Raw genomic sequence first — 27,630 nt, forward strand, 5'->3', positions numbered from 1 at the left:
CGATCTAGGTTTGTTGGTAGACAAAACGGTCTAGGTTTATTAGCAGACTATACAACTTAATGTAAATAAAATGAGTAAACAATCTAATGTTTGACAATCTACACAAACAGACTAGATGATCTAGTGTAAGATTGTCTACTATATTTTTATCAGTTACCTTATTATCTAATATATATCTTCTAATGTTTATAATCATATTAAACCCCTTAATATCATTTACATGAAATTATTTAGGATAAGATATGTAGTTGAGAGATACTACTTTTATTCCATTAAGCATTATCTAAACCATTTTATTATTTAAAAAGCATTATTTAGAGAACTAAAAGTAATAAACATAAAAAGAAATTTTCTTAAAAGTCTAAAATTGAAGTTTAAATTTTTAGGATTTAAGTATGAGCTAACTAATTTAGATGACAAACTTGCAAAAAAAATCATTTAACTAACTCTCCTTTTACTTAGATTCTTTGGATTTGAAGTGGCCATTGGCCAATCAAGAATCATGCTATGAAACCCTATTGTCCCACCAATTAGAGATGATTGAATCTAATGTAGTGGTCACCACCTCTAATATTAGGCTCCATGATCACTCTCATGAAGCAGACAAGATCAACAAAAGAAGGTCATTGACTCTCATAGAATGCACGCCTAATTGATAAAGAACAGTAGTGAAGAAATATTCAAATATTCCCCATTTGGTGGACCATTCATGTGGAAAGGACCCAGCATTGTTTTAGGTCTTTTAATTTGTTTATATGACATAGTCTAACTAATTAACCTAATTTTAGGATAAAGTGGTAACTCTAACATAGTTTTAGGATTAAAATAAATTTTAAAATGAAATATTTCATTTTAAACTAATAAAGATATTAGTCAACTAAATATAACTTAATAAAAGTAGTAACTAAAATATTTTCATACAAAAAATCAATAATACTTCTAACTAATAACATAGTTATAAAAAAAATAGTAATGATAATAATACTTTGTTTTCTAAGAAACATTATTAGACTGAGTAGCGAATTACTCAAGAATAGTATTATATATATATATATATATATTAAAAAATTTAAATTAAGGGACAATTTATTTAATTAAAATTAATAACTAATTAATTTGTAGAAATGTTATTTGTCGTCCAACCACATATAGAATAATTTGTATAAAAATATTTTTTGTATCTCTCGTTTCTGCTCATCATAATTGTTGGGAAGCAAAAAACACAAAAAGAAACGGATATTATATAAAATGTTGTATGCGTATTCACTAAATTTTTAATAAAAGAAATTAAGAGCTTCTTAAAAATTAAAATATTTTTTCTTTTAGCAGGGTTTGAACTCCATTTACAAAGAAGAAACAAAGCACTTTAGCTATAATTACACTTCACCAACTAATAATAAAAATTATATAAATAGAAATCGTAAATATGTTTTCTTGTAGGATGGCCTAAAGACAGGACTTGGACCACCTTATCCAAGGGACAGCCATGTGTTTTGTATCTCCAAATTAGAAACCTATATAATGTTTTGTTCATCATTTGTTGTGTGTTACCACCCAAACTTGAGTTGCTCTACATGATCATCAGTCATATCTGATTTATTTTCTCATGAATGTGTTAATAATGGACAATTTACAATTACTTAGTGGAATAAATGAAAGAAAAGAGACATTGTGTTTTCACCCAATCTAGTGAGTATTTAAGGCAAGGAATATATATATATATATATATATATATATATATATATATATATATAATATTATGAAGTTCATTATTCGTATGGTATAATGACCAACTTCAATTAAATATTAGGTCAAACCATGTTTATATCAATAGTTTGAAACAACTCAATTAAGTATTCAAATAGTTGGAATATGTTTATTTCTAGAAATTGAAGTTCAACAACTATGTAAAAAAAAATATCTACAAGTCAACAACAGATTAAAAATAAAAAGTTATTAAATCTCTATTCAGAATAATTGTATACATAATAGATTTTAGTGAGTAGATTTTCAAAACATATGTTGAGAAGACGTAATAATTTAGATAAGAGAAAGGAAAGAAAACAAAGACAAAAACTAATTAAAAGAGAAAACGAGATTCACGTTTAGTATGTCTCTCATCTTTGTTTTTCACACTTCATATTCACGTATTTTATCTTTCATGTGAGTTCTAATTGTTTCTTTGTGTACCTCCTCAATCCGTTTACATTTGTAAAGTTTGTTACCACTTTCTAATCTATGTGTCTTTGTCGATGTTCATTTCTCGCATTTTAATATTTGGTCGTTGTATCATAGTTCTAGTGACTTGAAACTATAAATTAGTGGTGTTGGAATTGTGTGTGACAATGAATCTATTACATATTATAGATTTTTTTTTAATGAGAAGTGTATTATCTTTTGAAGTTGATATTAAAAGTGTATGGAATATAAGTTCTGAAAACATAACATTCCCCAAATAAATCATGAAACTATGGAAGAAATGTATTGCTCGAGTAGGCACTTTACAACGAATATGAGAGAAATATATGAAGGAGACATTTCCAATGTCCTACAAAGAAAAGTTAAAAGAGAAATTATGTACACATTAGAACTTTTAATTCATTGATAGTGTTTTCTTTTAATTGGTTTAGTGAGAGTAGAAACAATTTTTTTTTATTGGCCACGGACTTTTAGGTTTATAGATTATTTGATGAAGCTCTCAAAGGTGTTGTGACTCAGAAAAATCCTAGGATGATTTTTGAGAGAAATATACATTACTTTTTGTCTCTCTAAATTAGTTGATATATTTAGTATTTTTTTAGTGTATGTGTCACTTTTTATTCCTTTCTCAACAATTACCATGTTTACAAGTCATGTGCTATAGTAGACTTCAATAATATTCACCTTTTAACAATATTTAACAACTTGTTCACCTTTAGTTTTATTTGCTTTCTTATCTTTTTCTCATTCTAAAATATGAATCTTACTTATTTGTAACATATAATGTTATGTTCTATGCTTGACATGTTTACTACTGTCCATGTAAAAAAAGTATGTGTTGTTAAGTAATATTTTGAAAAAAAAAATACTCTCGTCACTATTAAAAACATGAATGTAAAACTGATCAACTTTAAACATCTATTATGTGAATGTGTAATTAGAAACATGAATTTAATGCTGAAGTAGTGTTGGTTAGAGGGCTAAGGTTATCTTTAACAAGAAAGTCAATGTTAGCTGATTTTTGTGGAATGACTATGATACATATATACGTACAACAATTTCTTATTAACAAACATGTAAATATATTTTGTATACGAGTTAGAGTATCCAAATATTTTTAAAAAATTTTATTTTGTATTGCTGATAAAAAAATTATTAGTGGGAGATATCAAATATTTTGTTTTGACCAATTAACTAGGAGGGCGATTCTTAGTTTATAAATAAATAGAAATATGAACCCTTATAAATTTAGACAAGTTATAATTTATTGACATGATATTGTCTGAATCTTCTTGCTTTTCTTGCAACTTGCATAATGTTTGTCTATTGCTCTAGACATAGTTGTTGGTATTGGATTATCTTTCTTATCTTATATATATATATTGATTATTAGCATCCCATGAGATTGAGATCCCAATTAATATAGAGATATGGTGACTCAAGTGTCACCTTTCCTTAATGGGCACACCACGTGCCTACATTTTCATCATTTTTTATGCAATAATGATGCAATAGCAGGACCACATGCACATTCAACTTCATTTCATCACATATCCAAGATCTTGTTTCGACTTTGCCAGAGAAGCACTTATTTTCAAGACATCAAATATAACAAAAAATCATTTTTGCTTTTGCTGCTTCCAATGCTTTAAGATCATATTTTTGGGTGATTTTCCCAATGGTTTAGGATCACTTTTATTCTTCTTTTGCTTCTGTCATTCCCACACCCAATAAAGGAGAGAGATCATTGGAGCATAAACTACGTAAGATTTCACCAAATTTACTCATATTCATATTTTATAGATGTTAATGAAACAGTAACTATAACATTCTTTTATATCTGAATAATATCATACAAAAATACACACATTGCTTTATTAGAATAATATTTTTTTTACTATATTGAACTAACAATATAGTTTTAATAAATTAAAAAAGATATTTCAATTTTTTTTAATTTAATTAATGTTGTATTGTAATATATTATTCAACTTATATTTTCTAAAGAAATAATACAAGTAAATATATATTTTATATAACAAGAGATTGATAGGATTCATTGGTAACTGATTTGACTCATTTCATTCTCATTCATATATTAAGTTCGAAATATACTATAAAAAGTTTATTAAATAGAGACTAATTTTAAAAATAAAAAATAATTAATTATAATATATTTATTAAATTAAATATTATTTTAAAAATTAAGAAAAAATTATATATAAATTAATTTTTATTATTAATAAACATTAAGGTTTTATCAATTTTAGAATTTAAATAATTGATAATTAAAATATTGATAATTAATATATATATATATATATATATATATATTCAAAAGATTAAAGAAGCATTATAGAAAAGTTAGAAATTAATGTGTTTGGATCTCACATAAAAATCATGATTTTCATTTAATGCAATCCTAGAGATATTGTCAACAATAAAAACTTATGTGAGAGTATTCTATTACTTTTAAAATATTTCTTAATCGTATTATATGTGTAACACAAGTGATTATAGTATATTTTGATTTTGTTGTCGGAAGTATAATAATAGGTTGTTTGTTAGAAGACTATGTTATTATTTCTATACCTAGATTATATAAATATGAAAGTTTAACTATCCAAACGGAATATTATATATGTTTTGACACAAAATCAGTAATGAATATCAGAAAATCATAAAACCAATGTTTTATTAAGCGATATTATATTTAAAAAAATAAAAACTTCAATTTTATGAAATAAAATTATTTATAAGATTATAGTTGTTATTAGATTTTAATTATGTATAATTATTTACACTATTTTATAATTATTTGATATTATTTTATTTATATATATTTGAATGGAAAAAATACAGCAGCTTTGCTTGTTGGTTTTGGTTTTTCTTTTTGGTTGGGAATTAGTCATTGAATATTAGTTGCTCAACATGCTTTGGGAATTAGTCATTGAGTATTAGTTATGTACTTGTATATTATTGTTTTTATTTGGATTGGAGTATCTACTATTTTTATATTTTGTTATATTTATATATATATATATATATAACAAGTTTTATATTCATATATTTGACTAACGGAAAGATGTTACAAATATTTTTTCAGATATTCCAACATTCCTATATACCAATATACTCTCTGATTAATCAGATATTACGATGTATATCAATCAATAACTATCTGATTCATCATGACAAAGGCCAATATCAACACTATAAATAAACTCCCCTACGGAGGTAGGTGTAAGATACGTTTTAATCAACTTTACAGAATATACCTAAATCATAGCACTGACTTCGGAGTGCAATCGCAGGTACCTCCTCCCGCCTGAACGAGCATCAACATTGAAGGAAAGAGACTTGAAGGAATCTAAAAATCACTAACACGTCAACAATTATACAACCAGTTTCAAGTACTATCTAGGTCTCTCTATTAATACACGTACAATAGAAATAATCAAACATGCCCTTATTCCACAGTATACTTGTCTCACTTTACCATCAATATATTAGTTCCATGTTTCATGTTTAATTTATGAGATATAAGCAAATGTCATTTTTCATATGCATTGCAGATGCATGTTTCGAAAATCTTTTGGGTGAGAGGGTACACTCTGAAGTCAAAATCAACGGATAATTATTCTTCGTTTCAATTGGAATCATCAAACACAACAACGATCACGGGTTCAAATCTTCTTTAATTATGCTACTCGTTGAAAATCAAATTTCCCTTTAATTATACTTGTTCAAATTTCAGATTTTCAATCAACGTTTCTTTGAACTTTTAGCTTTCACTCATTTAACTATGCCGCTATTTTCTCTTTCACACTATGATATTGTTGCCAAGTATCTAAATTTATCTATTCTTTGTTGAAAAATCTCACCTAGTTGGTATATATACTTTTTTGTTATTTCTCAAGTATGAGGATGCCTATAAATGAGTGATGTAAAATCACTCCTTGGCAAATATAAAAATACAAAATCCAGAAGAAGAAAAACCAACGAGGTGCAAAAATAAAGTAAAAAATTAAAAGAAACATTGCGGTTAGAGAAAAATGGAAGTGTTGCTGGAAGGGAAGTATGCGACTAGAAGGAGATATGAATACACTACAAGAAAATTATGAAATAGAAACCAATTTTTAGAGATCAAAATAATTAGTTACAATAGGAACTAAAATAGAGACCATTTTAGAAACTAAAAGAAAAATTGGTTTCTAAATTAGTTTCTATTATTGTTAAATAGTTTCTAAATTGGTATCTAATTAGCAACCAAGGTTTTTGCTACTAAATTTAGAAACTAAATAATTGGTAGTTAAAACCTTAGTTGCTAATTAGATATCAATTTAGAAACTATTTAACAATAATAGAAAATAATAGAAACTAATTTAGAAACCAAATTTCTTTTTTAGTTTCTAAAATGGCCTCTAATTTAGTTACTATTGCAACTAATTATTTTGGTTTCTACAAATTGGTTTCTATTTTATGATTTTCTTGTAGTGATATGTGGGGTACACAACTCAGATTATTTAAAAAGGTGAGGTTATGCTTTATTTAAGATTATTTAAAAAATTTAAAAAGGTTAAAACAAATTTTTCATAATTAATATGAAGGTGTAGGGGAAGGCTTTGTGTTCCGTCTAAGAGAGGTATAAAAAACTCACTAAAGTAAAAAAAATTTACAAGAAGTAAAAAGATAATTAAGGTTTTGTACATACTTGATACTTCTTATAGAATTGTTACATATATAGTATTTTGTGTTTTTTTTAAGTTATTATTCTTCTCATTAATAATATAATAAATGAACATGTTAATATATAAGCAAGAGATAATATGTTTAGAGGAGTAAGACTAGAAAAACTTAAAAGTCAAATGAATAGGATTATAAATCTAGAAAACAAAAATGTTTGTTGAAATCTCGAAATATAGATGAATATTGCATAAAAAATGAGTGAGGAAGATACAATAGCATCTGTTATAACATGGCCATAAAAGAACTTGGAATGTGAAAGAGAATGGTGAATGACAATCAAAACAAGAAAACACATGGAAGGAGAGTGAGATATAGAACAAAATGGACATTAAGATTGACATAGAGGATAAGAATGGTTGTTCAATGATGTGGTTGGAAGCTGGTGGACCTAAGTAGTTTGAAAAGCTACATAATATTGATGCAATGGAGGTGGTGGTTGGTCTTGGAGATATTAGATTGAGGTACACGGGAGAAAATCAAAAAATGTTCATTGAAGGAGAAAAAGGAAATAAAGAGAATTTTTGTAGCACTGAGTGGTTATAAACTCAAATAATATTAGCCAATAGGCTTGCATGCATCAAAGGCTATTGTATTTCCATGAGAGATAAAGATTGCATTACAAGTGTTAAGCCAAATTGGAACTATGGTGTCACATGAAGAAGTAACATAATTTTGCAATAGTTGTAAATGGAAGTTTGACAATAACCAGACCCATTATCTTCTTTCTTTTTACAATAGTACGTGATGATGATTTATCTAGATAAAGTTACTCACCACAACTCAGGTTCAGAACAGGAATAAAAAGAATATATTTTCTTACTCTGAAGTCTTCTATAAATCTATAAATAGTAGATTAGGGAATTTCTTTCCTAAACCTTGTATTAGGGGGTGCTGAAGGAAGAAAGATAGTATGGATAAAGTGGGAGAATTAGTATAAACTCAAAGAAGAGAGGGGGTGTTTAGAGATTAAGGATATAACTTTGTCGACGAAGTGGAAATGCAAACTACGGTCAATGGGGATTATGGAAAGAGCTCCTAGATTCTAAGTATGGATCATGGGAAATCTAAACATCAAAGAAAATAATATATATGAATCTTGGTGATGAAGAGATTTGAAATAGGTACGTGGGACTCAAATAAATATCCAGAAAGATAGGAGATATGGAGAAATGTCTTTTATGAATAAATTTCATAGAGTATATGCAAATGCAGAGTTAAAGAATTTAAGAATTATGGAAGCTAAAAGATGGATAATGAATAATTGGGAGTAAGGTATAAAATGTAAAAGAGAGTGGTTTGAGTGGGAAAGATCACAATTTCTAAAGTTATACGTAATGACTGAAAAAGATATGAGGAGGAATATATGTATATTGTGAAATTAACATTAAAAAGTTAGAGACGATGATAGAGATATCAAAATTATTTACTATGTTATGTTTTGGAAAGTAAATATATTTTTTTATGCAACAATTTGCTTAGAAAGTATGCTTAGATAGAATACCAAAAAAAGGTAAATCTAAGAGATAGAGGAGTAGTGATTGAAAATACTACGTATAATCAATTCAGACTTCATAGCAATTCAACATTTCTGAGTTTAATGATTTGGAAATTAAATATGGAGAAGTATATGAATAGTTATTATTTGGTGTATTTGAAATCAAAAGAAATGAATGAAACAAATAAATATTATTTAGTTGGGCATAATTCAAAATGTGGATGGATGCAGTAAATACCTTCACTTCTATCCTAAATATTATCATAATGAAGGGTAGATAGAATTGAATGTAATTAGTTGAGGCATCATTAATTATAGTTGTTTAATATATATATATATATATATATATATATTTATAAAAATGGTTGGGATACCTAAGTGGTCCATATAGCTATTTAATATTTTTTTTAATAAAAAAATATATCTCACATGTTATGTTTGTTTAAACCCAACTCCATTTTATAAAGTAACCCACAACAAAAAAAGAAGTTAACACGAAAAGCATCTTAGATCATTCACTAAAAAATAGGAAAGTGGAATAATTTTGAGAAAAAATGAACTTTGTTTTTAGAGTCTTGTATAGAAAAGATACAACTTAATTATTTCTGACACGAATAAAGTAAAGACTTCAAACAGGTCATATTCATCTGTGACACTGCCTGTGATCACCCCTACTTTTCTAAAATAAAGTAAAAGAAAAAAAAAGTAATAGCATTTATATTTCACTAAAAACATGTAAAATAGATTAATTCAAAGAAAATTTGAACCTATACATTAAACAAAGTATATTTGAGCATGGACAAGTGATATATATTCACAATTTCCACCCCCTTTAGTTCTTCATATGTGTAATTTCGGCTCTTTTATTTATTTATCTGCAATTTTAACCTTTAAGAAGTTTAGAATCTTAAAATTTAGAAAATTATTAATTAGAAATCAATTTTAGAGGAAAAAATAATTAGTTGCTATAGTGACCAAATTAGAGACTATTTAGAAGACAAAAAAATTTGTTGGTTTCTAAATTAGTTTCTATTATTGTTAAATGGTTTCTAAATTGGTATCTAATTAGCTATCAAGGTTTTAACTACCAATTATTTAGTTTTTAAATTTAGTAGCAAAAACCTTGGTGGCTATTAGATACCAATTTAGAAACCATTTAATAATAATATAAACTAATTTAGAAACTAAAATTTTTTTTAGTCTCACAAAAAGGTTTTTAATTTGATCACTATAGCAACTAATTATTTTTTATTTCTAAAATTGGTTTCTAATGAATGATTTTCTTGTATTGTGTTCACTCAGTTTTAAACTTTTTACTGCAATTTAATTAATTAAAATCATTTCTTTATAGTATCTTAAATTAAAATATTAGTTTTATGATTGAGTTAGAAAAAAAAACACAAATATAGGATCAAAATTGTTGATTTGATAAAACTTATTGACTATAAAATAATGAAAAAAAACAACTAATATTGTGTATGAAAATTAAAGTAGAATAAAATTACAACTTAGTTTATTTCAATTTTTTTTTTTTGTAAGGAATAAGAAGAAGAAAGTTGATCCAATCAAATTTATTGACCAATTATTACACATGCTTGGCAAGTTGCAAAGAAAAAAAGGAAAGAATAATATGATTATGAAGATGAGGTAATTGTTTCTTTGTTATGCCCCCACCATATCCCTATGAGAGATATGGTGTCTCAAGATGCTCCCTTTATTCCCTAGGGTAACATCACGTGCCCTTACTAATTATATAATCAACACACATGCTCCACACATCCAAATTTTTATGAGATATATCTTTTTAGGGTTTGGATTTGTCTAATCTTGTTTTGACATAATTAAGGTGTACTTGGTTTGAAACATAATTGATGGACCAAGGAAAATCAACAACACCTAATTAAGAAACTTTATGATGTTTCTTACTATTATGCTTACTTTCCAATGGCTTTGGATGAGTCATGAGTGGTGTTGTCTTCATTCTTACTTTGATTATGTCATTCTCCTCATATAAAGGATATAAACTATGCAAGCAACTAATCATTATTATTCTCTTTTAAGGTGAGAAAATATACTCTTCTTTTTTTGTTAAAAGTTATTTGCAACTAGTTCGTGATTGCTATATAAACAATGAAAATTTTCTATAATGGTAAAAGTTGTAATGTATATGTATTTGCCCTTGAAATGTACTGAAATTTGAAGTAGTTGCTAATTATTTGATGAATTATAGAAATAAACTGTTGAATGAGTGTGGACATGAAGTGTTGGAGATTGGTAGACATGTATTTGACAGGCATAGCAGTTGTCTCATATGGCTGAAGATGTAGAAGCATTTTAGTGTTGAAACATGAATTATAAGAAATCTCATCTTATGTGCCATTAAGAAACGATAGAGATTCAATTAGCCTTTATTATTTTATAAGAAATTTCATCATTTCATGGCAATTTTGAAATGTATGGAATTTACTTTTCTTTCAATTTAAGTTATTTTATTTTTCAATTTTTTTTAAATAAAAATTATTGAATTTTAATTTTTTTATTATAAGATAAAGTGTTTTTATTACTCTAAAATCCAAAATATATATATATATATATATATATATATTTAAAAATATGAATTGGTGATGCTTTTTCATCTATTATAATAAAATAATGAAATAGAGTCGACAAAAAATAAACACAAAAATAATAAAATCAATATGAATAGTGTGTCAACCTTTCAACACACTCTAAAATCATGAAAGTTAATGAATTTATCCTCAAAGTGTGAAAGCCACATAGCAACTATTTTGCCAATATTAAGTGGACGTTTAATATTATAATAATTTGTTTATACGTAAAGTTTTTAGCGTAGGCTTCACCTACACAAATGAAAAAAATCATTTGTTACATAGATGTGGACGACATAATAGAAATTAATGCGTAATTTAAAAAAAATGTGTGTGTCATATATGCAAACCAAAAATAAAAAAAATTGAAGTGGAATTAGCCCACACGTAGGCTAATGCAAAAGAAAAAGGTTAGATAATTTTTTTCTGTACTATATCAATTCTAGCGTACACCCTATCATTTTTCTAAATTTAAAAATTCAGAATATTCAAAAATAAAATAAAAAATATATTTTGGATAAAAAAAATCTGGAACACAAAATTGAAAATGTATTATGGATAAAAAAATCTGAAATTCAAAATTGTATTCTGGATATCTAAATCCAGAATATTTCTGGATAAAAGGTTATGGAAGTAATTTTTATTTGCACCCTTCTTTTTTAAGGTTATTTTTGTCATTTTGGAAGGGTATTTTTGTCATTTTCAATAACAGATTGGGTACATGTTAGAATTGATATGGTGCAAGGAGCATTTTCCAAAAGGTTAGAGTAGTCTTAGAACACGCATAAACCGATTCTAGAAAAAATAAAATAGTTACAGTGGATTAGCCCACACATAAGCCAATGCTAAGAAAAAAATTTGAAATTTCAAATCCTAGTGAGCACCTAAATATATAAACCAAAATTTTCATATGAATCTGATGGCAATGCGAGGCAGACTGTCTAGACGGCTCGCAGCCCGCTATGAATAAAGCAAGAAGAACTTACTATTTTGGACCACTAACCCACTTAGGTTTGTCACGCATAACCGGTAAATCGTGCGAGCTAGGTATGGGGTGGGACAGTCTGCTAGCTCGCATAATAATAAAAATGACGTTTCTTCTTGGACCCCCTTAAATTTCTTCCTTCACCCCATTAATTCCTTAAATTAAATTTTAATTTTCTTATGCAAGCTGGATCACATGCCCACGGACCATCCCTCATACAAGCCAGACCAATAGATTCAATCTCCATTACCACCCTTAAATTTGAATCTATCAAATTATAATTTCAAGCCATCCAATTTTAATAATTCAATCCTCCATCAAAATTCAATTTAGTTTAAAATGTTAATTACAATACAAAATTCAACAAATATTTGAATTGACAATCTAAATATAAGTATAAAATAAAGTTGTCATATTATTACAATTAATGCAATTGTAATTGAAAATCGAAAAGCAATACAAAGCACCATTAAACTACAATGTACAATTACTTAATATTAATGTAGGGAATAAAAAGGTAGTTAAACCTAATATTAAAAATAATATGTAGCGTCGGCCTAGTAGAAACATACCTAGCATCTATCTGGCCCACACATGACTTATGCTTTGTTTGGATTGGGGAGTAGAAAATTGAGGGTGTGTGAGAGTGAGACTGTGAGGATTTGAGAAGAAAGTGTGAAGAAAGTTGAGGGTGTGTTTGGATTGGGGTATGTTAGAATAGATGTGTGAGGAAAGTTTATTGAAGGATGTGAGTGATGTGATGATTTTAAGGATATTCTGAATTATTTTTAATAGTGTAAATTATAATATTACAAATTTAATTAATTTTGTGCATATTTTAGTTATTTAAAATAATGTAAAATTTTAATTTACATGTGTATACTTACTCTCCCTTCCATGCATCTCTCTTAAACCAAACGCGAATCATCTTCTCTTTCCAACGTCGCACACAGATTCACCCTAAAGCAAACAAACCGTTAATGATCCACTTCACTTGCATGCAAAGAGAGATATTGAAATTAAAATTCTTTTATTATTTATAGTTAAATTATGCTTTATTATACATAATGCAATGTTTAACTCTCAAATCAATATATGTAGTCATATTCTAAGTTTTATACTTATATATTTAAAGATAAAGACATTATTAACAAATTAGATGCATACATTTGAGAAAACTAAATTTGGAGTGTTAATAAATTTCTTTGTCATCACATCTTTATTTGATCCTGAAACGTTTCAAAACAACCATTTATGATAAATATTTTAAGAAAATATTTATAATTTTTTAAATAATTTCAATTGTAAAATATTTTACAAATGAATGAAACTAAACTCTGTTTATATATGTATAAATATGCTATGGTCATTTGATAGTAGGTTAAAAGAGTGTATTTAATTAATTTTCAAAATATTATTTTACACAAAAAGAATACTTGTGGAGTTTAAAAGACTTTTTGTAAAATATGTAATAAATTTTGCAAACACTTTTGCCATTAGGATTATATAATTTAGATTTGAAAACATTTATAAAGTTACAGTAATAAACATCTTGATTGAGACACAACACATGCAACGTAATACTATTCAACTTGAATCTTATGTGTTGAAGTTTCTGAGAAGATAATTGAGTGTCCTCTCACATGGAATTTTTCATGCAACTTTTGACTTTTCAATGTTTATTGGATTTCAAAGGAACAACACTCTACTAAATTATTGTATAATTTGGTCTCCACATATATATAAATTAAATCACATTTTAAAAATACATCTAAACATGTTTGATCGAGATTTTTCTTTAAAAACTTTTAAAAGAAAATAATATTAAAAGTTAACTTATATCTATAAATTAATTTGAAAAAAGTTTGTTATATTTTATTTTTAACTTATCCATAAATTCATTTTTAATATATAAAAAAAATAATTTATTTTTTATACTTTTTTTAGAAATATTTATGGATAAATTGGAATTTAAATAATTATTAAGAGGTGATGTGAAGATCTCAAGCAGAGAAAAAACAAGTATACTTATCAAGATGTGAAATTCTCGACTTAACTCTTAAGTTCTTCTAAATTTAAGATTTTAGATAGAGAAAATGAATAAATTTATCATCAAATTCTTTAAGACGACTCTTTCAACTAACTTCTAGTAAATTTATATAAACTCCAAAATTAAGAAACGAGATAACAAGTTTAAAAAAAAAAGTCATGTTCATGTTCAAGTTGTAAAAGATAGTAGAAATCCACTACATAGAAAGTGTTTTATGTGAAAACAAGATCTACTAATACCTAAATAAAAAATTATAGTTTGAGTACTTTAAATAATTGGCTTAAAAATAAATATATATAATAAAAAATAAATTTGAAAATATATAATATAAAAAAATATTAAAATAATAATATTAGAAGTTATAACGTGATTATATAAAAAAATATGAATTATCAATATATTTTTAACCAAGTAAATAAGCAAATTGCGAATTTTGGAATGAGCGATTCATCATGCCATGGGTGCAGGGGCTCATAAAGCCTGCTGCTAGTGAAGCCCAACGAAAAAATAATAGAATGTTATCAATTCAAATTTGCACAATATTACTAATAAAAAATGTTTATTTTGTCTTTAATAATTTAAAAAATTTCTCTTTAGTCAAATCATAAAGTTACGTATATATAAATCTGGAACTAATATGTAACTTCTGGATTTTGTCATCCAAAAATTTACCTGAATAACGTAAATAATCTTCCGGATGTCAAAATATGTAAGCAACATAAATGAGTTATGAATTCGATCTTCAACACCATTTACAACACAACATTTCAGATATAAAAATTCAAAATCCATAACTCACTTCTAAATACGATTAACCAAAAACTTAAATAAAGTACAAAAATGACCTTCCGAATATCAAAATCTAAAATTTTAAATTTTATATTGAGTGCCCATAAAAAATGATAGAAGTGGCAAAGTTTCTATATCTGTATTCCGTTGATTCCGGCATCTTTAAAATTTATTTATTTGAAATAGATGCGTATGAAATAATAAAATCATTTTTTTTTATTTCCCTTTTATAGGTCGCTCCTCCAATCTCTCCATCTTCAACACAAACTGCAATTACACTTTTTTTTTCCAAAGCAGGTCAGCTCTCTTTCCCTGTCTCTCTAATTCTAACTTTCTTAGCTATTCAATCACTAAGATCTTCTATTATAGATACCATCACTGAACTTCATTCTAAAGCATGGAACTAATTTCATAATTCTGAAATTTACTCTCTCAATTCCAATATATATACACTCTTCAATTTTACTTTATTTATTTTGATTCTGGTTTCTCTAATCATGCCCTTTTCACCTAATAATTGGAATTTTGTCTGTTCCTTTCTTGTTATAGGCAACAATAACTGTTTGACTTCTAAGGTCAATGCTTTGTCCATAAATATGATTCATAACTTATCAACACAAATTGTACATAATTGAGTTCTTAAAGCAAACTAAAGGGTTTGATTCCCTGATTGTGTGTATGGAGAAGATTTTGTCAGGAGATTGCTCTCAATGAAAAGATAAGATTCATAACAGAACATTATGGTGGCTGCTGCTACCCATGTTTAAAGGCTTCAATTGCTGTTGTTGTTGTGGTTATGAAATTATTTTATACCTAATATTGTTGTTACTGATGCCTGTATTTGGCTGTGAAATTGTTTGATCCCTAACATTGTTGTTACTAATGCTTGTACCAAACTTCATTTGGCAAAGGATGGAAGTCATTGCTCAGATAGTCTTGCAAAACTTGAACTCTTTTGCTCAAGAGGAGTTTGGAATCATTTGGAATCTCAAAGATGACGTGCAGCAAATGAAGCGCACAGTATCTGCAATAAAAGCTGTACTCCTGGATGCAGAGGCAAAGACCAACAACCTTCAAATCAGTAATTGGTTGGAGGAGCTGAAAGATGTACTTTATGATGCAGATGACTTGCTCAATGATATGTCCTCTGAAGCGTTGGAAAGAAAAGTAAGAGGTGGTAGCATACTCTTGAGAAGGGTACAAATTTTTTTCTCCCAAGCAAACCAAATTGTCTATAGTTATAAATTAGGTCATAAAATGAAAGCAATCCAGAAGAGGCTAGATGCTATTGCTAAAAACAAGAATACTTTGCAATTGACTGAACTCCCTATGGAGACTCCAATTACATGTAGGGAGCAGAGACAAACTTACTCTTTTGTGAGAGAAGATGATGTCATTGGAAGAGAGGAGGAAAAGAAACTTCTTAAAAGTTATTTGCTAGACACCAAAGTGAGTGTGATAGACAATGTGTCTGTAGTTCCCGTAGTTGGGTTTGGAGGACTAGGTAAGACTGCCCTCGCTCAACTTGTTTTTAATGACAATGCTGTTCAACGTTATTTTGAGCCGAAAATGTGGGTGTGTGTCTCAGATGAATTTGACATAAGGAAAATAGCTGAAAAGATGATTGGGAATGATAAGAATAGTGAGATTGAGCAAGTACAGCAAGATCTCAGAAACAAAGTTCGAGGAAAAAGGTTTCTACTTGTGCTGGATGACGTGTGGAATGAGGATAGGGAACTGTGGTTTAAATTCAAGAGCTTAGTTGTGGAAGGAGGTAATGGGAGTGCCATAATTGTAACAACACGTAGTAGGACCGTGGGGAAAATAATGGCCACACATCCACCCCTTTTCTTAAAAGGTCTTGATTTAGAAAGATCTTGGAAGCTATTCTCTAGAGTGGCTTTTGATGGGGGGAAAGAACCAAATGATTGGGAATTGTTAGCCATGGGAAGGAATATTGTTCAAAAATGTGCTGGGATTCCCCTTGCCATAAGAACTATTGGCAGCCTCTTGTACTCTCGAAACTTGGGCCGGAGTGATTGGCTATATTTTAGTGAGGTTGAGTTTTCAAATATAGATCAACACAGGGAAAAAATCTTTGCAATCCTTAAACTGAGTTATGATCATCTTCCTTCATTTCTGAAAAAATGTTTTGCTTATTGCTCATTGTTTCCAAAAGATTTTGTGTTTGACAAGAAAACACTTATTCAGTTATGGGTGGCCGAGGGATTCATTCAACCATCACGTGACAATAGATGTGAAGAAGATGTTGGTCATGAGTACTTCATGAATTTGCTGTCAAAGTCACTTTTCCAAAATGTGACTTCAAATGATTATGGTGACATTGTTACTTGTAAAATGCATGACCTGATACATGATCTAGCACAGCTAGTGGTTGGAAAAGAATATGCCTTTGTTGAAGGAAAAAAAGAGAATATTGGAAACAAAACACGTTATTTGTCCTCTTGTACTTCATTACATTTTTCAAAGAAAACATCATCATCTTCCAGTAAGTTAAGGACAGTTACTTTGCTTGGACAGACACTTTATGGAAGTCAAAATTTGGGTCAGCCACTTCTTCATTTTCCTTTTCTTTCAAGCATAAAGCGGGTACGGGTGTTAACACTCTGTGGATTGCATATTATAACACTTCCAAATAGTATTCGAGAGTTGAAGCAATTGAGATATCTTGATCTTTCAAAGAATAAGTTTCTGGTAAGTCTTCCACCAGATGTTACTCGCCTACTTAACTTGCAGACTTTAAAACTTTCTCAATGTGGCAAACTTAAAGAATTACCATCAGGTATCAACAAAAGTCTTAGGCATCTTGAATTGAATGATTGTGGGAAATTGACATGTATGCCTTGTGGGTTGGGAAAATTGACCAATCTTCAAACACTAACACATTTTTTATTGGACTGTAAAAGTAAAAATGGTGATATAAGTGAATTGAGTGGGCTAAACAACCTTAGAGGGAAATTAGTAATTAAATGGTTGGATTCCCTGCGAGAAAATGCTGCAGTGGTTGAGTCTGCAAAGACACTTCTCGAGAAGCAACTTCTTCAAGAATTGGAATTACGGTGGTGGCTCGATGTGAAGAATTCATTTGGGGATGATCCTATTCAAGAAAGATTTGAGATGGAAGAAGAAAGCAGATGGTTTTCGGAAAATGAAAAGATCTTGTTGGAAGATGAGAATATGTTGGCTTCTAGAAATGAAATGAAGAAAGATGAAAAGATATTGCAAGGCCTGCAGCCACATCATTCTATAAAAAAACTAGTAATAGATGGATATTGTGGCAAAAGTTTACCTGACTGGATAGGGAATCTCTCATCACTCTTGAATCTTGAAATCAGAAATTGCAATGGTTTGAAATCACTTCCTGATGGAATTCGGTACCTTGTGTCTTTACAACGAATCTGCATATATAACTGCCCACTGCTAGAAAGAAGATGTGCTAGAAGATATGGTGAAGAATGGTCAAAGATAGCTCATATCCCAAAAGTTGTTGTCTCTCCCTTTTCACCAAGTGCTCTCAGGTATATTAATTGAGTCTAGGACTTGGTGCCAGTTCACTAATCCAATTTCCCTGTATATTCTCAAGTGCATGTTCTCTGGCCTCCCTAATCTATTCATTTAGATTCCCAAAAAGCTTAAAAGTCCACCCCTATCATTTGACTTATTTTGCACTTAGATAGCATCATTCAATGTCCATTTTTCACTTTCCTCTACTCTAGCTTCACTTTCTTATTCTACATGACTTTTGTGATGAATGGAGAAGAAGGCAGCAACCACTTGTTTGTGCCAATCACCATTTTCTAGCAATGCCTCCATGGTTCATATTGCTTGAGGAAGTAAGTTTCTCTTCAAGTGTTTAAGTTTTTATTGGTTAAATATGTTTTTCGTCCATGTGTTATTATGCAAAATTGATTTTTGTTTTTAGTACAAACTTTAGACCTCGTGAATACTTATAATAACAAAACTATCAGAATGGGTTCTTACCAGTGTTTTTTTATGTAACAAACGAAATTTATTATAATATATAACATCGATGTTAGCGATGAATCAACATGAAATATTTTAATATCTTAGTCCACACTTGAAATCCGTTTGTCATGTAAAAAAAATGACAATAACTCATTCAAATAAGTTTGAACTAGGGACAAAAACCAATTTCGCATATTTAACCCAATTTTGATCTAAAATTTTTGAATTTGTGATGATATTCAAGTTTTTTTCGCACTTTTTGCATGCATCCCTTCATTTAAATTATGCACCTTTATTTTCGGACTTGGGATTGATGATTTGTGGTTGAAGAAGTGGAAGTTGTTGTTATGTTTTACTTGTCAGAATTTTGACAATCCTTTTTTGTGATGTTTGCCGTAAGAGAGAATCCAAGTTTGCCTTTGTTTCCCTTTAGATTGTAATTCTCCAGGTTCTGCATTCAGAACATTTCCATGTTTCTTTCAGTTATCACTTAATGTGTGTTGCCTTATCTTCCGAAGTATTTTTGTATCCGTTTGCAATACAAAATGACAATGTGGCAGCGCCCAATCGATACACAGTAATTGCAAATTGTTGCCTGCATAATAAATCAGATTTTGATGGTAAATGGAAGCGCATCATTTATGAACACTTTAAGATAAAACTGTAATGCAACTAAAGTCCACCTTAATGTGATTTGATACTGTAAAAAAAGGTACTGTTATATTGATTTACTACAGCAAATCCCTAAAGACTTACTGATTTTGATATGGTATGATCAAAGTACAAGATCTATGTAACATGAGGTCCTCTCTCACTCCTCACCTATGAACTTCAGACAGTCTCTTAAATGGTATATCTGTGTCAATCCAGTCATAAAAAACATCTTTCTGTCACAAAGAAAAAATTCAGTCATACTTGTTCACATTAATCTTGATTGTCAATTTATATAATTCATAATGATATAATATATAGATTTATGTCTTCATATTCTACATTTTAGAGACTGCACATATTGAAGTATCCGTATTCAATGTCTGTGTGTCTCTACTACATAGTTCCTCACTGATTCAGCAACTAGCACAAAGAATTAAAGAAGAAATTTGATTAAAAAGAAAATATGAAGAAGGTGCCTTCAAGTCTCTGTAGTCCATTTTTTTCTCTTTACAAAACAGTTGGGTAATTGCCTAACAATTCTCCTTGAGTCCCTCCCAACAGTTTCACATTTTTTGTCAAGAAGGAAATTAGGAAGTTGGTTCTCAATGGTAGTGAAAGACTCACTAACATTCAAAGGTTTTTACATTGAATCTTAGTTTTGTCTTCATAGCTTGTCCTTCTCACCCTTAAAAATTCAGTTGGTTGTACCCATAACTCCTAGTCTTGAACAAGTGAGGTTAGCAATGGTTGGGTACCCCTATTCTCTGACTTCTTAATACTTAGCCTGCACCTTTTAGTTCTACAGGTTCTAAAATCCCAAAGTGCTCACAAATAGGAGTAGTGTGAGAAAATCCCCAAGGATTGTTCACAGTGTGTACATGTTCTGGAAAAAAACCAATTTTACGAAGACAATGGAATAGACTACAGTATGCCTCAAATATTTAACACATTATTTTTAAGAAAAGTGAAAAGTAAGTGGTAAAAGAGTAACAATAGAGAGATGTTAGTGTATCGGACGACCGGTACATATTAAATAACTTAAATAAATAATGAACATGGTTACACGTGGAAAATAAACGGTTATAACTTTCATTGAATAAGTCAAAGACATTTTCTAGAACACTCCCTTGATATTAGGAAGCCACCAGGCACGACCCAGAGACCACTAAGCATGTCTCTAGCAATCGGTTACTTGGCCCACACGGCCAAGGCCCTAGTCAACCTACTAAAGGAACTTCTGAAAGGGGCAAAAGGTACGTTTTCATACTATCAAAGAAATCCAACTAAGAACTAGCACTGACTTGAGCGTCGGAGTCGGAGTGCAATGGCAGGTGCCCCACGCGAGAAGGAGAAAGGTTTGAAGAATTGGATAGCTGAAAACACGAAAATCATTGTGTATCGACGTGGATCAATATTACTCAGCCCCTAACATCCATGCAGTTACAGTTAGTGGTAAAAGTATAACAATAGAGAGATAGGAGTAACACTAAACGTATCCATAATGCAAGCTATGATATTTGTGCAATCACTTCACAAGGTTAAATTGTGACTCCTGCTTTCTTTTGTTCTACTGTTGACATTGTATTAAAAAGAAAAGTTGCATTTATACAACCTTTTAGAAAATGTTTAACGAAGAGCTGAAAAAGGAGACACAAGTGGATGATAAGGTTGATGTGATTTATGCTGTATTTGTTTTTGGGAGAGTATTGTTCACGCAGATTGATTTGAAGGTGACTCCTTCATTTGTTTCACGCGTTTTACGAAAATTTGAGGGAACAAAGTTGGAGGTGATCCAACTTTGGGGTCAATGGCATGTATGAACATATTTAAAGACAAAATCAATTGGATAATAGATAGATTACGACTTTATTTTTTTTCCATGCTTTTTGACTTTGTATGATCTTGAGGATAATCTGATTATTTTAGAGGATTATGTGATTTCATTTTAGAGCATAATTGGTTGGAAAACGTTTGTTAACACTGTACACAGCTAATAACACCATCCAACAGTTCTTTATAATAATATTTTAATATTTTAAGTTAAAAATTAAAATAGAAATAGCTAAATTATTAATTTATTTGTTTATTGTTCTTGCCAGTTGACTTGTTCGTCGGTTGACTCCAATCACAAGCTTTAGCTCCGTCTGTCTCTTGCTACACTGGAACGTAGCTCTGCCGAAACAGATGAGGCCCTACCTTTTAATTGCACTCCGACGATCAAGTCAGTACAGGATTTATAAGAAAGAAGTAATCAATTTCAGTCTTAGAAACACCTTCATCTGGAGTCTTAGGCTCCTTTTATAATCGCACATGCAACCGTTTCTTGCTTGAGAGAATAAAATCTTAACTAAAAATATACTAAGCACATTAATCTTTTATCTCTAACAGAAAAACCACCTATCAGGTACCAATGATCTCAGGTGCTAAACCGTAGTTCAACATTCTGTTTTAACTGCACGTCCCTATCTTTTAGGGTTAACAACAACTATTAATTATTATGCAACTAACATGCATATTATTACAAGAGATAAAATATTTTTTTTATCTTTTATCTTCAGAATAATATCACAGGAGATAAAATATCTCTTTATCTTTTATCTTTAGAATAACATGATAATAACAATTATATGTTTTATCTTAATTATCTTTTCTGGACTGAACAACATCTAAATCAAACTCGTGACCCACCCTTTAGACCCAATAGCCGAGATCCCGAGCCATCGAGCACACTCTTGACCCGTACATTTATTAAAAGTATGTATTTACTATGCAGTGTAGGGTAATAATTGGTTATGATATCACTCTCATAACGGGTTATGTTTTATGTTTTGTTTTGTCTATGGAGACAGCTTGAGGTATTTTTATGCAAATCACTATATTACGTATAATCGATTATATTATAATATAATATAAAGTAAAATAACAATAAATAATGTGAAAAATTATAATAATAAATAAATTTATATGATAGAAATATTTAATAATATTATTAATAAAAGTAAATAATAATAGTAAAAAATATTAATAATAATAATAAAATAATAAGGATAAAGATAATTTTTTATAATAAAAAAAACAAATTTATATAATAATAAATAATAGTATTAATTACAATAAGAAAAATAGATATAAAAATAATAATAATAATAATAATAATAATAAAATTACAGAATAATAATAATAGTAATAAAAATAATCATAACAAAATAAATACATAAAATAATAATATAAAGACTAATAATTTTATTTGAATTTTATTCTTTTTTATATATTTTTATATGTATTACAATGATAAATAATTGGTAATTATTTTTATCATCCTTCATTTTATGTTTAATGTTTATTATAAGCGGATTTTTTTTATACCAATTTCTGTTTATTTTATTAAGTTTTACAAAATTTATAATTTTGTTTAAATTTTGTGTAATTATTATTATTCAAATTTTATTTAGGATTTAGGATTATTAATCCAAAAAAAAAATACTTTTTACTCTCTTTCACCTCCAATTTATTGTCTTCCTAAAATACAATCATTAGAACAAAAGAACAAACACGTTTTAGGAAAGACACTTCTTACACTACAAATATTAAATAAAACATAATTTTAGAAATAAAAAATAATTAGTTAATATATTAACTAAATTAGATATTATTTTAGAAATTAATATAAAGTAATTTCTATTATTAATAAAAAATTTAAACTACATTTTAAATTGTTATCTAATTAATTAGGAAGATTTTTGCTATCAAAGTTCTAATTAAATTAATTGGTAACTAGTAATTTTTATTAATGGATATGTAATTGAAACTTTTTTGCCATTCATTTTATGCTCAGATATTAATTCAATAAGTGTTTTTTCATCATTTTAAGTGCGTGGAGAGTGAACAGAAATCTCATAACCACTGTTTCTGTCTCTATAGTTACACTTTCATTCCATGCACCAAATCCACAGTATAAAACTGATTTCAAAAAGCTTTGTAGCAAAATGACCTATCTTTAACCATAATTGAGCTTAATCATAAATGGTAAATGAATGAAACGGTTTGAGATCGACTAAAGATTAAAGCATTTTATTGTATATAAAATAAATATAAATTTCATTTATCAATCTATTGATTTTATGATATTAAGTTAAACTTAAAATCTACTTCATAAAAATCACAAAAGTCTTTTATTGATAATTTGTAGTACAATTAAGAAGCATACATATGATCTCTTATGATTTGGTTTACATTCACAGAGAGACACATGCATGCTGCCACAACATTAAATAACACACAGCATTGAAGAGCAAGAGCAAAGAATAGTGATTCAATGCTAGGAAGCTGTAAAGATGATGAGAATGCAAGAAAACACAGAGAAGAGATCCTCTCTTATTCAATCAGCAATAAGATAAGAGATGGTTTAGGCATGGTTGTTGTTCTCCTCCACTGGAGGGTGCTTCTTGTATGGTGGCTTTTTGTATGGTGGCTTGTAATATGGTGGTTTATGCTTGTAAACTGGTGGCTTGTAAATAGGATGCTTATAGACTGGAGGCTTGTAAATAGGATGCTTCTTAATGGGTTTGTAATAAGTGGCCAAACCTTGAGGAATGAGGATAAGAGCAGCAAGAAGTAACACCAGAAAGGATAAAAAGGAAGCCATGATTAGGGTTGGAGTGCATAACAGAATGAGTAATGTGTTCATATATAGTAGTGATGAAGGGTGAATGTAGGTGTAAGGTCTCAATCTAGGGCATTAATGATTTGCTTTGTCACTTTGATATTTGCCAAAGTTTGGTGTGGATCATTCAAATTTGATTTAGACCCTTTGGTCCCATGTGCCATTGTAGTGAAATCAAGAACCTGGACACAAACTCGATAGAAATGTGAAGAACAATTTTTTAGATTTATCCATACAAATTTCTAAAAATTAAAATTAATTTTTACCTACACTATTACTACCAGAAAATCATTAAATAAAAATTTATTTTAAAGATAAAAAATAGTTAATTTTTATATTGATTAAATTAGATATTATTTTAGAAATTAAAAAAATTATTAATATCTAAATTAATTTTTATTATTAATAAATAATTTTTAATTTAGTTAATATAATAATTAATTATTATTTATTCCCAAAATTGTTTCTATTTAATATTTTTTGGTAGTGATATAAGTTAAAGATACAAATTTTAAAAATTATATAACAAAGTTCTTTCAAATCAATTCTTGGATAAGTTAATTTTAAATTTTCTTTTCCATTTTTTTTCTTTTAAAAGCTTTTAAAGAAGAAACTCGTTCAAACATGTCTAAATAGACTTTTAAATAATGTAATTTAATTTATGTATATATATATATATATAAAAGAATCTATATAAATTAAAATGTGAATGTGAAAAATAAAATTTTCTTTAAAAATGTTATTTTAATTTATTTAAATACAACTACTAATTTAAATTCAAATCCATTGAACTCAAATCAAGTGGAGTGTCGTTCCTTTCAAATCCAATTGAAAAGTCCAAATTTGCTAGAAAAAATTGAGAGAGGACACTCCTTATCTTGTGAGAAAGTTAGTAAGACCAATAAAATAAATGCAAGAACCCCACAAGCCTTTGCAAGTTGAAACAACTATAAATGGTAAAGTTAAAATGAGTTGTCTTTCTTTGGATGTTGTGCAATCATAGCATAGCATGTGGTGTCTCAATCAAAATGTTAATGACCACGTTATATAGTGTGATTTAAGTTTATTTATTACTTCAACTTTTTATTCAAAACTATTGTTAAGCATGATATAGGTGCAAAAGGAGTTATCTTTCAGAACCCATGTGTGTGATATTGCTCAAACCATCTTAAAATTCAAAGTTTTCATGTAAATTTCATAGTTATGCGAAAAAAACCACCAATTTCATAGTTATGTGAAAAAACCATCAGAAAGGTTATTGAAGGGTGGCGTGATTTTACAAACAGATGCACTCGAAAAACGTGATGACATTTTTTAAATTAAATTTATTTACAAATACGACTACAGGGAACAGTCGCACTCGTATTTGGTTTACAAGTGCGACAAGTAAAGTTGCACTCGTAAATCAAGCGCTTTGATTTACAATTACGACTATTTATATTAACCGCTCTTGTTTAGTCTCTCTGCACTAGTGAACCATGTGGGATGGGGTGAAACATGATAAATTAATACTAATGGAGTACTAAATTGTACTTGGTATTGATGTTTCATTCTTACGTTGTGATTACAGAAGTCCTAAGCAAATGCCATTGAGATTGAATTTTATTATTATAAAATATAAAATATTACACAACAAAAGAGATAAAGAGACACTTCTGTTAAATATTGAGATAATTTATGTTTCTGTTTGAAAATAAAGGGTAAAATTAAATTGTCCATGTTATTTCTTAAATATTTTATAGCCATATGTTCAATGGAATCAGTCACGATGATTTTATTGAGAAAATGTGATTTAGTTAAGAAAAATTATGCTTATAATTCTAAAATCTCACATCTCACTTTTCTCGCTCAATTTTATATTTAAACTTCCGTCTCTCTAAAATCTTCTTTTAATTTTTTTTATAATTTCATTCCTCCAAATCTCTTCTATTTAAGAATCAATAATTAAATATTACTTTTAACCAATCATATATCAATAATTAAATATTACTTTTAACCAATCATATATTTAAATATGGTAAGTTCTTATTTATTTTGAATATTCTTCATCTTTTTCCTTTCTTTTTTGAATTTGTAATCAATCTTAATGAGCTTAATTGAGAAAAATGATCATCTCAATTTGGTTAATCTTATAGTGAATTTTTGTTATGTTTGAACACTTTGCTCTAGATATCTACATTTTGAGTTATTCTTTGAGTTGAAACTTTCTTTAGAACAAGGAATTACAAGTAAGGAAAGCTATTTATGCTTTTTATAGAACCTTAAGATAGATGATCTGGTTATGAAAGTGACTTGTTCACGATATCTTGATTTCTATGCGGGAATTACGTTTTGAATAAGAATGTTATTTTAGTTTTTGGTTAATAAGAATTGCTTTGAATCTAATACTCTTATTGAGAAGTTGATATAGTGGCTAGATTATGCATGTTAAGGTATAGAGTTTCTTAAATTGAGTTTTGAATATGATTTAAATGAGTAAAGTTACTTCCTATAATTTTATATATATATATATATATTAGTTTGAGTTTGAATAATCAAGGTTGAACTGAAATGAGCAAATGATGATGTTTTAACAAATTATGATTGCATTGATTCTGTAGTAGAAATAATTTTGTAAAATCGTCGTCAAATAAAACTAATATATCCATATTGATACATGCAATGTTTTTTTTAAAAATAATTTTTTTCTTAGATCTAAGTTTGAGATGAAAGATATGGGTGAAGGAAGTGTGATTTTAAGAGTTAGAGTCATAAGGAAGGAAAATAGTATATTACTATCCTAAGAATAATACATTGAAAAATTTCTTAAAAAGTTTGGTTACTATAACTTTAAGTTAGTAAACACTCCTTATGATGCTAACTCTAAATTAAAGAAGAACAGAGGGGGGTCTATTTCTCAAACTCAATATACTCAGATAATAGAGAACTTATTGAATTTAATGAGTTTTTCTATACCAGACATTGCTTATGTGATAAGTAGATTGAGTATGTACACTCAATGTCCTAGTCAGGATCATTGAGATGCACTTGCAAGACTCATGAAATACTTAAGATGTACAATTGATTATTACATTGAATATAGTGGATTTCCCGTTGTGCTAGAAGGATAGAGTGATGCTAATTGGATCTTTGGTTCGGATGAGACAAAATCTACTAGTGGTTATGTGTTTACACTTGGGGGAGTTACATGCAAATCAACCAAGCAAACAATTATTGTTATATCAACATTGGAATCTGAGTTTGTTGCTCTCAAAATGGCTGATATTGAAAATCTTCTTAGCAAACATTCCATTAGGAATGAAACCAACCCTGTCTGTATCAATGCATTGCAATTGCCAATTGACAATAGTTATAGTTAAAAATAAAACTTATAATGGAAAGAACAAACATATACAATTGAGACATACTTTGGTAAAGTCGTTGTTAAATATTTGAATGATTTTCATTTAC

The 27,630-nt window shown here is 28.5% G+C and overlaps 2 protein-coding genes across 2 annotated transcripts; one reads left to right on the forward strand and one right to left on the reverse strand.

The window, feature by feature from the left end:
- The first annotated feature begins 15,072 nt into the window (after positions 1-15,072).
- LOC137834797 (putative disease resistance protein RGA4) lies at positions 15,073-19,099 on the forward strand. The gene is made up of 2 exons (XM_068642986.1): positions 15,073-15,173; positions 15,788-19,099. Exon 2 carries the CDS (start codon positions 15,789-15,791, stop codon positions 18,426-18,428), a length of 2,640 nt encoding a protein of 879 aa, XP_068499087.1. The 5' UTR covers positions 15,073-15,173; position 15,788; the 3' UTR covers positions 18,429-19,099.
- A 4,823-nt stretch (positions 19,100-23,922) lies between these two features.
- On the reverse strand, positions 23,923-24,162 carry LOC137836130 (repetitive proline-rich cell wall protein 3-like). Its single transcript, XM_068644988.1, has one exon. The coding sequence runs from the start codon at positions 24,160-24,162 to the stop codon at positions 23,923-23,925; it is 240 nt and encodes a 79-aa protein (XP_068501089.1).
- Between the last annotated feature and the right edge of the window lie 3,468 nt (positions 24,163-27,630).

Source organism: Phaseolus vulgaris, chromosome 5, assembly GCF_000499845.2.
Source record: "Phaseolus vulgaris cultivar G19833 chromosome 5, P. vulgaris v2.0, whole genome shotgun sequence".
Classification (NCBI taxonomy): domain Eukaryota; kingdom Viridiplantae; phylum Streptophyta; class Magnoliopsida; order Fabales; family Fabaceae; genus Phaseolus; species Phaseolus vulgaris.

Excerpts from the sequence above, each read along its gene's own strand:
- LOC137834797 (XM_068642986.1), top strand. The coding sequence starts at position 15,789 with ATGGAAGTCATTGCTCAGATAGTCTTGCAAAACTTGAACTCTTTTGCT.
- LOC137836130 (XM_068644988.1), bottom strand. The coding sequence starts at position 24,162 with ATGGCTTCCTTTTTATCCTTTCTGGTGTTACTTCTTGCTGCTCTTATC.